Raw genomic sequence first — 11,804 nt, 5'->3', positions numbered from 1 at the left:
AGTTCATTAAAACAAGTTTAATTCAATTTTAATAGAACTACCTTTAATTAAACTAAAACAAAAAACCAAAATTAAATCTAAATCTTCCCCTTTCTTTCTTTCTTTCTTTCTTTCTTTCTTTCCTTCCTTTCTTTCCTTCCTTTCTGTCTTTCTTTCTTTCCTTTCTGTCTGTCTTTCCTTTCTTTCTTTCTTTCTTTCTTTCTTTCTTTCTTTCTTTCTTTCTTTCTTTCTTTCTTTCTGCAAAATAGTTGTAAGGTGCATGGACATTTGTATGGCCAACTGTTGGGGAACAGTGGATAGAAAACATTGTGTAACCTCTTCTTCCCTCCAGGTTTTGTCAAAATCTCTAAATAAACCAACCGGATTCTTCGTAAAATATTTCCTTTTCCACCCTCCTTCGCATATAAATAAATAAATGAATAAATAATCCAGAGATGTCATAGGTTCCTTCTGTGGTATGCATCCACTGTGGAATTGCTTTTCAAACAGACAAGCCCACGTTCTCCAACCTGTTAATTATTCCAAGTTGTTGAGGGTTATGAGAGGAACATAGCCGCTCCGAGTCTTCGGAGAGGGGCGGCATACAAATATAATAATAATAAATAATAATAATAATTTTATGCATCCCTCTGTTGTGCCCGGGGCATGAAAGTCTTTAACCTAGGGCAGCCAGAAAGAGATGGCGTGAAAGTGGCGGCTACACAGCCATCACACCATACTTTGAACAGAGGAGGGCCCGTTTCCTCTCGCGCTCGGCCACAAAATTCCTCAGCTTGGCGGTGGAGAAAGTCACCGTGGCTTGCTGGCGTTCGTCTAAGCCGGTCTCCTGCAGCCACGAAGACTGAAGACATTCGGTGGCGGTTGGTCTTCTCCTGGAAGGAAACACAAGAGGGAGGTTGAAGCCCTTTCGGAGAAAACAAGCCGGAAGAAAGGGGAACCAAATGAGGACCCGGATTGTGGGGGCAATAGGCCGGCTCTGTTAAAAAGTGCTATTGCTCACATGTTGTAAGCCGCCCTGAGTCTAAGGAGAAGGGCGGCATAAAAAAAATTGAATAATAAATAAACAAGCTAAAAGCTCATGATAATACGGCCAAACACACCTCCTGAATATAGACAGTCCTCAATTTATAACCATTCGTTTAGTGACCATTCAACATTCCCCCAAAAATAACTTGGGAGCATTTTTTACACTTACAACCCATAGTAGCATGTGGTCAAAATGTGGACACTTGGCAACGGATTCATATTTACGATGGTTGCACATGCTGGGGTCACTTTTGGGACCTTCTGAGTGGCAAAGACAATGGGGACAATATTATTAGTCTGGCAAAGATAATGGGGAAGACGGATTCACTTAACAACCGTGCTCCTAATCTAACCACCACAGTGATTCACTTAACAACGGTGGCAAGAAAGGTCGTAATGTGGGACAACATTCACTTAACAAATGTCTCACTTTAGCAACCAAAATTTTGGCCTCCACTGTGGTCGTAAATCGAGGACTGCCTGAACCTAGTTATGATGATCTGGGATAAACCATCTGCGCTGCGTGAAAGAGGAACGCTTGAAGAGCAAACGGATCTTCTCACCATGGATTCAAGGAGAGCGTGCTTTGGAGAAAGTTGATGGCTCCCCCAGACAGACCGGCGTAACATTTGTTGAGTCGTATCTTGTCTCGCTTGACCAGCCGCCCAAAGTCACAGGCACCCTCGGAGCTGATGGGGTATTCGGCACTCAGCCTGGATAGAGGAGAGAAAGAAGGACTTTTTGGTTTGGGTAGTCCAGGGGTAGGCAAAGTTGGCTCTTCTATGACATGTGGACTTCAACTCCCAGAATTCCTGAGCTAGCATGATTGGCCGATAAGGTCCCACAGAGTTGGCCTTCTACGGGTCCCATCGATCAAACAATGTCGTTTGGCGGGCCCCAGGGGAAGAGCCTTCTCTGTGGCGGCCCCGGCCCTCTGGAATCAACACCCCCCAGAGATTAGAACGGCCCCCACCCTCCTTGTCTTTCGCAAACTACTCAAGACCCACCTTTGTTGCCAGGCATGGGGGAGTTAGGATATTCCTTCCCCATGGCCATTACAAGTTATGCATGGTATGTTTGTGTGTTTGTTTGGTTTTTATAATAAGGGTTTTTAGTTGTTTTATTAAATTGGATTGTTACATGTTGTTTTTTATCATTGTTGTTAGCTGCCCCGAGTCTGCGGAGAGGGGCGGCATACAAATCCAATAAATAATAATAATAATAATAATAATAATAATAATAATAATAATAATAATTCTGGGAGTTGAAGTCCACAAGTCATAGGAGGGCCAACTTTGCCTACCTCTGGGCTAGCAGAATGACGTATCTGTAGCTCCAAGTTCGAATGTGGGACCCCTGTTGCTCTCTGAGGACAGTTGTTTTCTTGCAAAATGTTTCATGATCCAACAAAAGGTAACATTATTTATTATTTATTTATTAATCCTACAAATCCCAGCGACCGATTAGGTCTGACAAAGTTGGCCTTCTCCAGGTCCCGTCAACCCCCCAGGGGAAGAGACTTCTCTGTGGCAGCCCCCTCTGGAATCAGCTCCCCCTTGGAGATTAGGACTGCCCCCACCCTCCTTGCCTTTCCGGACAGACATTTCATGGTCCAAATAGGTAATATAATCAGTTTCAGGGAGTGGGGATTTGTTTCCTGTTTATAAAGAGTTGCTTATGCTGGCAGTGTTGGTAGGTTGTTGTTTTGTTTTTGCAGGGTATTAGGGTATTGTTTTCAACTTGGTTGTTTTCTCTGTTGTTAATCCCTGCTTATCCTGGTTTCCCTTTGTGTATCCCTGAGCTTGTGGATGTTCCATGACCCAATTGGGTAACTTCACGAGTGCTAGAACATAATCGGGCTTACAGGGAGGAGGGAGAGAACCATGGAGGAGAACCAAGTCATGAACTTTGTGGTTTTCTTCCAGGCATTTCATAACTTACGTAATCTCATTAGTACTCACACGGGAACAATTCCTCTGGGTCAGTGCTAGATTGATACTCCCGCCACCTCGGTTGCGTTGCGTGCGTGCACACATGCCCCCCCAGCGTGTTTTGTCTTCTGGGCAAGCCCAGGAAGCAAGAACGCACTGAAATCACACGAGGAATGTTTGCACAAATGAGATTTCGGTGATTTTTTTTTTGCTTCCCTGCATGCTGGAAGCAAAAAATCGCTAAAATCTCTCTTGCATTGTGTGCCCCCCTAGCAAGATTTTGCTTCTGCGCATGAGCAGGAATAAAAAAATACAAAAAAAGATGGCGTAGCTCATCGGGCCACACACAAATTACACAATATGGCTTTCTGACAAGCAAATTGGCAGGGAAGCCAGATTCACTTAACAACCAGTTGCTAACTCATCAACTGCATTGATTCACTTAACAACTGTGGCAAGAAAGGTGGTAAAACGGGGCAAAACTCATTTAACAAATGTCTCACTTAACAACAGAAGTGTTGGGTTCCATTGTGGTCATAAGAGGACAATCATAGAGGAATATCACTGCTTTCCATCGCAGGCAAGATCCTTGCACGAGTGTTTATTTTATTTTTTAATTTTTTTTATTTATTATTAGAGTTGAAAGGGACCTTACAGGTCATCGAGTCCAACCCCCTGCCGGAGCAGGAAACCCTACATCACCCCAGCCAAATGGCAGTCCAATCTCCTCTTTAAAGTGTCCAAAGTTGGGGAGTCCACAACCTCCGCTGGCAGGCCATTGCTGAATTGCTTGACTGACCACCTGAAGCAGAGTGTGGTTTCCGTAAAAAGTGTGGCGCTGTGGACATGATCTCCGCAGCCCGACAACTCCAAGAGAAGTGTCAAGAGCAGAATCGTGAATTGTACGACACCTTCGCAGATGTCACTAAGGCATTTGACACCGTCAGTCGTGAAGGCCTGTGGCGCATCCTGTCAAAATTTGGGTGCCCTGATAAATCCATCCTGATCAATCTCACGACGGTATGATGGCCCGTGTGCTGAACAATGGAGAAGCTTCAGAGGGCTTTTCCGTCACAAATGGCGTCAAGCAAGGGTGCATGTTAGCACCGACCTTGTTCAGCATAATGTTTTCAGCCATGCTGTCAGATGCCTTCTGGAACAATTCCTCGGGAGTTAGCCTGAGATACAGGATTCATGAGAAACCGATCAAACTGTGAAGACTCCAGGCTTTCACCAAGATAAAGGAGACTGGGCTACGTGACCTCCTCTTTGCTGACCGCTGTGCCCTGTATGCTGGACCAGAGCAGGAAATGCAAACCAGCGTGGATAATTTTGCAGCAACATGCGACAACTTTGGTCTCCTTATCAACATAAAGAAGACCGAAGTGATGCACCAGCCAGCAATGAAAGCCAAATACCCACCATCATATTAAAGGGACAAAAGCTACAAGCAGTGGACCAATGTACATACTTTGGCAGGACTCTCTCCCTGCAATGGCAATTGACAATGAGGTCAACTGCAGAATGGCCAAGGCAAGCTCTGCGTTTGGCAGACTAAGTACCAACGTGTGCCACCGGTGTGAATAAGCCTTGCTACAAACCTCAAAGTCTACCGAGCAATAGTGCTAACTGCCCTGTTGTAGGCCAGTGAGGCCTGGACTGTATACAGGAGACATGTCAGGCAATTGAACCACTTCCACATGATCTGTTTCTATAGAATCCTGAGGGTCCGGTGCCCGACACTGAGGTCCTCTCCAGAGCAGGCCTGCCATCAATTCCCGCCCTGCTGACGAAAGCCCAGACACGCTGGGCAGGTGATGTTGCTAGGATGCCAGACCATCGCATCCCCAAACTTCTCCTGTGCAGTGAGCTGTCTCAAGGAAAGCGATCACAGGGGGGACAAAGGAACCGATACAAAGACACGTTGAAAAACTCCTTCAAGTCCCTCGATATCGACACCACCTCCTGGAAAACCCTGGCACAAGATCAACTGACATGGCGCATTCTGATCCACCAAGGCTGCCAGACATCTAAGGCCAGAAGGACACTCAGACCAGTAGAGAAGCGAGCACGCCACAAAGCCAGGGCTGCAAATGATGCAACAATGGTGCCCAAACATTTTGTGCCTGTATAGGCCGCACCAGCTACCTGCAGACATTATTATCATTATCATTATCATTATTATGTCAGTACAACACAGCAAACGGGATCACTATGCTGGATTTCGTATTTCATCACCAGTCGGGCGCTTCCCAAGCACATAGGACTGTGTGATGTAGCGGCGAATTATGTTTGCTGATCCCAGTAAAGCGGCCTTTTGCAATTGACAGGTGGAGATTTTGTCAATTCCGATGGTTTTCAAATGTCCGCTGAGATCCTTTGGCACTGCACCCAGCGTGCCAAGTACCACTGGGAATACATTATATTATTATTATTATTATTATTATTATTATTATTATTAATTTATTATCATTATTATGTATGTATGTATGTATGTATGTATGTATGTATGTATGTATGTATTTATTAGATTTGTATGCCGCCCCTCTCCGAAGACTCGGGGCATCTCACAACAACAGAAACAGTACAAATCCAAAATTAAAACAATTTAAAACCCATTAATATAAAAACAATCATACAGACCATACAGACCATACATAAAGCGGAAACGGACCAGGGGAATCAATTTCCCCATGCCTGACGACAGAGGTGAGTTTTAAGGAGTTTGCGAAAGGCAAGGAGGGTGGGAGCAGTTCTAATCTACGGGGAGAGTTGATTCCAGAGGGTCAGGGCCGCCACAGAGAAGGCTCTTCCCCTGGGTCCCGCCAGACGACATTGTTTCATCGATGGGACCCGGAGAAGGCCAATTCTGTGGGAGCTAACCGGTCGCTGGGATTCGTGCGGCAGAAGGACATATCGTATACAGCCCACAACCCATTAGATGTCAAGGTCCTCTCGAACGTGATGGACGAACATCATCAAGTGGAATCTTGTATCTGTATTTGATTTGCCACCATTATCAGCACCCACAAATCACGAGTAGTAAAACCTCAGTCCACTTGAGATCCAAGTAGATAGGGCAGGACCTTGACCTCATAGTAATTTGACCTTTTATTACTCGACGCTTACTCCCTGGTGAAGCAAATTGACTTGGCTCATACTCGCTGCCTACTCCTTGATGAAGCAAGTTGACTATGTATTATGCCCAGCAGTGGTTTAAATGGATTGAGAACCAGAAAGAAAGAACAAGCAGCAAATCTTAAAGAGAAGCAGCTGTTGTAGAACAGTATCTCTGCCTGGAGACTCTTGGGAAGTACAGTGGTACCTCTACCTAAGAAGGCCTCTACTTAAGAACTTTTCTAGATAAGAACTGGATGTTCAAATTTTTTTACCTCTTCTCAAGAACCATTTTGTACTTAAGAACCCGAGCCTGGAAAAATTCCCCAGGGAATTTGAGAGCAGCACGAAGGCCCGGCCAGTTTCCTGCCATTTCCCCTGATTTTCTCTCTCTGGCGCAGTGGATGGGAGGCAGCCTCGTGCTGGGTGTATGGGAGGCGCGTGCTCCTCCTCGCCGCCTAAGAGTCCCTCTTTTTTTCTTTTTTTAAGCCTTAAAGTTTGGGATTTTTTTTATTCCCCTCCCCCCAGCTTCTTCCTTCGTCAGCGACTGTCCTCCTCCTCTTCTTCCTCCTCCTCCTCCCACCCAAATTCCGAGCTTTTATTTCTTTCCTAATGGGTTTGCACGGATTATTTGCTTTTACATTGATTCCTATGGGAAAAATTCTACTTACAAACTTTTCTACTTAAGAACCTGGTCGCGGAACGAATTAAGTTCTTAAGTAGAGGTACCACTGTAACTGGGTGGCCTCTGGGTAGCCCTGAAAACAGAATTGAATGAACAATGGGCCTGGTTCTGTCCCAGAACCTTTCTTACAAGAAAGCCAGTGGTGAAGATATCAGGCTAGAAACTGGGAGACAAAGGATTTTAGAGTCCTGCCTTAGGCACACAAAAAGCAGCTGGGTGACTTTGGGCCGATCACCAGGAAACAGGGAGTTCTAGTCCCACCATAGTCATGAAAGGCAGCTGGGTGACTTTGGGCCGATCACCAGGAAACAGGGAGTTCTAGTCCCACCATAGTCATCAAAGGCAGCTGGGTGACTTTGGGCCGATCACCAGGAAACAGGGAGTTCCAGTCCCACTATAGTTATCAAAGGCAGCTGGGTGACTTTGGGCCGATCACCAGGAATCAGGGAGTTCCAGTCCCACCATAGTCATGAAAGGCAGCTGGGTGACTTTGGGCCGATCACCAGGAAACAGGGAGTTCCAGTCCCACCATAGTTATCAAAGGCAGCTGGGTGACTTTGGGCCGATCACCAGGAATCAGGGAGTTCTAGTCCCACCATAGTTATCAAAGGCAGCTGGGTGACTTTGGGCCGATCACCAGGAAACAGGGAGTTCTAGTCCCACCATAGTCATCAAAGGCAGCTGGGTGACTTTGGGCCGATCACCAGGAAACAGGGAGTTCCAGTCCCACTATAGTTATCAAAGGCAGCTGGGTGACTTTGGGCCGATCACCAGGAATCAGGGAGTTCCAGTCCCACCATAGTCATGAAAGGCAGCTGGGTGACTTTGGGCCGATCACCAGGAAACAGGGAGTTCCAGTCCCACCATAGTTATCAAAGGCAGCTGGGTGACTTTGGGCCGATCACCAGGAATCAGGGAGTTCTAGTCCCACCATAGTTATCAAAGGCAGCTGGGTGACTTTGGGCCGATCACCAGGAAACAGGGAGTTCTAGTCCCACCATAGTCATGAAAGGCAGCTGGGTGACTTTGGGCCGATCACCAGGAAACAGGGAGTTCTAGTCCCACCATAGTTATCAAAGGCAGCTGGGTGACTTTGGGCCGATCACCAGGAAACAGGGAGTTCTAGTCCCACCATAGTCATCAAAGGCAGCTGGGTGACTTTGGGCCGATCACCAGGAAACAGGGAGTTCTAGTCCCACCATAGTCATCAAAGGCAGCTGGGTGACTTTGGGCCGATCACCAGGAAACAGGGAGTTCCAGTCCCACTATAGTTATCAAAGGCAGCTGGGTGACTTTGGGCCGATCACCAGGAATCAGGGAGTTCCAGTCCCACCATAGTCATGAAAGGCAGCTGGGTGACTTTGGGCCGATCACCAGGAAACAGGGAGTTCCAGTCCCACCATAGTTATCAAAGGCAGCTGGGTGACTTTGGGCCGATCACCAGGAATCAGGGAGTTCTAGTCCCACCATAGTTATCAAAGGCAGCTGGGTGACTTTGGGCCGATCACCAGGAAACAGGGAGTTCTAGTCCCACCATAGTCATCAAAGGCAGCTGGGTGACTTTGGGCCGATCACCAGGAAACAGGGAGTTCTAGTCCCACCATAGTCATGAAAGGCAGCTGGGTGACTTCGGGCCGATCACCAGGAAACAGGGAGTTCCAGTCCCACCATAGTTATCAAAGGCAGCTGGGTGACTTTGGGCCGATCACCAGGAATCAGGGAGTTCCAGTCCCACCATAGTTATCAAAGGCAGCTGGGTGACTTTGGGCCGATCACCAGGAATCAGGGAGTTCCAGTCCCACCATAGTTATCAAAGGCAGCTGGGTGACTTTGGGCCGATCACCAGGAAACAGGGAGTTCTAGTCCCACCATAGTCATGAAAGGCAGCTGGGTGACTTTGGGCCGATCACCAGGAAACAGGGAGTTCTAGTCCCACCATAGTCATGAAAGGCAGCTGGGTGACTTTGGGCCGATCACCAGGAAACGGAGTTCCAGTCCCACCATAGTTATCAAAGGCAGCTGGGTGACTTTGGGCCGATCACCAGGAATCAGGGAGTTCCAGTCCCACCATAGTTATCAAAGGCAGCTGGGTGACTTTGGGCCGATCACCAGGAAACAGGGAGTTCTAGTCCCACCATAGTCATCAAAGGCAGCTGGGTGACTTTGGGCCAATCACCAGGAAACAGGGAGTTCTAGTCCCACCATAGTCATCAAAGGCAGCTGGGTGACTTTTGGCCGATCATCAGGAGATTAAGAGTTTGAATCCTGCTTTAGGCAGGCAGGTTGTCTGGGTGACTTTGGGCCAATCACAGAGAGACGGTAAATTTCAGTCCCAATGTAAATGTGAAAGACAGCTGGTTGATTGTGGATCAATCACCAGGAGACAGTGAGTTCTAGTCCCGTTTTAGGCACACAAGATAGTGGGTTACTTTGGACCAATCACTAGGAAATGGTGAATTCTAGTCCCTCATTAGGCATGGAAGCTGGCTGGGTAACTCTCTAGGGGACAGTGAGTTCTAGTCCTTCCTTAGGCATAAAAGCCAATTAGTTAACTTTCAACACCCCCCCCCCCTCTCTCAGCCCAATCCACCACGCGGGGTTGTTGCGTGGGAAAATAGGAGGAGTAAGGTGTATTGGGCATGTTCACAGTCTGGAGTTATTTATATATATAAAAACATAATATTGGTAAGAATAGAGGATTGCTAATTATAATTAGCAATAAATAATTATTGATCAACTTCTGCCTCTGGCTGTGTTTGCGTAACATTGTGAATTGGCTTTGTTGCAATGAATACATTTATAATCTCTTTTCATTGGCACCTGAGATGGCTTGTTGCATGGCATTCCCTTGTCCAGTTTTTCTACCTTATAAAGAACCTGAGAAGTGGCAGAGATTAATTCCAAGCAGGTCTTAAGGCTGAAGGGCCACCGGAACCTGCAAGTCCCTCGTTTCTCTTTGAAGACCATCCCAAAATCACCCACCCAGATTTTACGAACTTAATTCGTTCCGTGACCAGGTTCATAAGTAGAAAAGTAGAAAAGTTTGTAAGAAGAAGCAATTTTCCCCATAGGAATCAATGTAAAAGCAAACATTGTGTGCGATTGGGGAAATCACAGGGAGGGTGGAGGCCCCGTTTCCTCCCAGGAGATTCCTAGAGAGGCCCCACGGAGGCTTCTCCCCGCCTTTTCCACCCTTGTTTCCTCCCAGGAGATTCCTAGAGAGGCCCCCACGGAGGCTTTTCACCCCCGTTTCCGGCCCTGTTTCCTCCCAGGAGATTCCTAGAGAAGCCCCACGGAGGCTTCTCACCCCCTTTTCCGGCCCTGTTTCCTCCCAGGAGATTCCTAGAGAGGCCCCATGGAGGCTTCTCACCCCCTTTTCCGGCCCTGTTTCCTCCCAGGAGATTCCTAGAGAGGCCCCACGGAGGCTTCTCATCGCCTTTTCCGGCCCTGTTTCCTCCCAGGAGATTCCTAGAGAGGCCCCACGGAGGCTTCTCACCCCCTTTTCCGGTCCTGTTTCCTCCCAGGAGATTCCTAGAGAGGCCCCACGGAGGCTTCTCACCCCCTTTTCCGGTTCTGTTTCCTCTCAGGAGATTCCTAGAGAGGCCCCAGGAAGGCTTCTCCCCACCTTTTCCGGCCCTGTTTCCTCCTAGGAGATTCCTAGAGAGGCCCCAGGAAGGCTTCTCATCCCCTTTTCCAGCCCTGTTTCCTCCCAGGAGATTCCTAGAGAGGCCCCACAGAGGCTTCTCATCGCCTTTTCCAGTTACAGTTTCGGAGGCTCGGGTTTGTAAGTGGAAAATGGTTATTGAGAAGAGGCAAAGAAATATTGCACACCCTGTTCTTATCTAGAAAAGTTCGTAAGTAGAGGCGTTCTTAGGTAGAGGTACCACTGTATAAGACTGGACAAGAACGCACTATCTTCTGATGATTGACCCGAAGTCTGCCAGCCTGCTTTCCTGCCTAAGGCAGGTTTAGAACTCCTTGGGATTGTCCCAAGATCCTCCAGCTGGCTTTCATGGCTAAAACAGGACTTGAACCTACGAACCTGCTTCCTAGCCTGGTGCCTTAACCACTAAGCAGAACTGATGTTCTGTACCCGCATCCTTTGTACATCCCATCTAATGATATGAAAAATTCTGTCCTGTGCAGAAGATTGGAACAGAAGATTTCTAGGGTCACTTCGACTTTGAAGGTTCTGTGGTCAACTTACATGATGAAAGCCGTCACGCCAATTGCCCAGATGTCTGTCTGTGGGACGGCTCCCTTTTCCGAAAGGAGTTCTGAAGCTAAACATACACATGTGTGTTAGGAAAGTGCCCCACGAAAGCAACTGGATGCATCAGAATCAGAGAGATGTTCAGGATTACATTTTCTGCAAAAATCTAACCTATAAAAATGTTTTGTTTGTTTTCCACATTTCTGAAAATCTCTCTCCCTCCCTCTCACCCTCCCTCTCTCTCTCCCCCACTTCCCTCCCTCTGTCCATTGCTAGAAACATAGATTGACGGCAGAAAAAGACCTCATGGTCCATCTGGTCTGCCCTTATACTGTTTCCTGTATTTTATCTTAGGGTGGATCTATGTTTATCCCAGGCATGTTTAAATTCAGTTCCTGTGGATTTACCAACCACGTCTGCTGGAGGTTTCTTCCAAGCATCTACTACTCTTTCAGTAAAATAATATTTTCTCATGTTGCTTCTGATCATTTCCCCAACTAACCTCAGATTGTGCCCCCTTGTTCTTGTGTTCACTTTAAGGTTCCCTCCTGAACCTTATTTAACCCTAACATATTTAAATGTTTCTATCATGTCTCTCCTTTTCCTTCTGTCCTCCAGACTATACAGATTGAGTTCATTAAGTCTTTCTTGCTTAATTTTATGCTTAAGACCTTCTACCATTCTTGTAGCCCATCTTTGGACCCATTCAATTTTATCAATATCTTTTTGTAGGTGAGGTCTCCAGAACTGGACAGAGTATTCCAAATGGGGTCTCACCAGAGCTCTATACAGCAGGATCACAATCCCCTTCTTCCTGCTTGTTATACTGCCT

General features: G+C 47.0%; 1 protein-coding gene across 1 annotated transcript in view; it reads right to left on the bottom strand.

The window, feature by feature from the left end:
* Positions 1-276: 276 nt before the first annotated feature.
* The window catches only part of OBSCN (obscurin, cytoskeletal calmodulin and titin-interacting RhoGEF), a 334,659-nt gene continuing 323,131 nt past the window's right edge, over positions 277-11,804 (bottom strand). Inside the window, 3 exon segments of the mRNA XM_070766937.1 lie at positions 277-872; positions 1,590-1,739; positions 10,967-11,042. Coding sequence (XP_070623038.1) covers positions 698-872; positions 1,590-1,739; positions 10,967-11,042 — 401 coding nt within the window. The 3' untranslated portion in view covers positions 277-697.

Source organism: Erythrolamprus reginae, chromosome Z (genome assembly GCF_031021105.1).
Source record: "Erythrolamprus reginae isolate rEryReg1 chromosome Z, rEryReg1.hap1, whole genome shotgun sequence".
NCBI classification, from domain to species: domain Eukaryota; kingdom Metazoa; phylum Chordata; class Lepidosauria; order Squamata; family Dipsadidae; genus Erythrolamprus; species Erythrolamprus reginae.
This window is presented reverse-complemented; position numbering and strand designations above follow the sequence as displayed.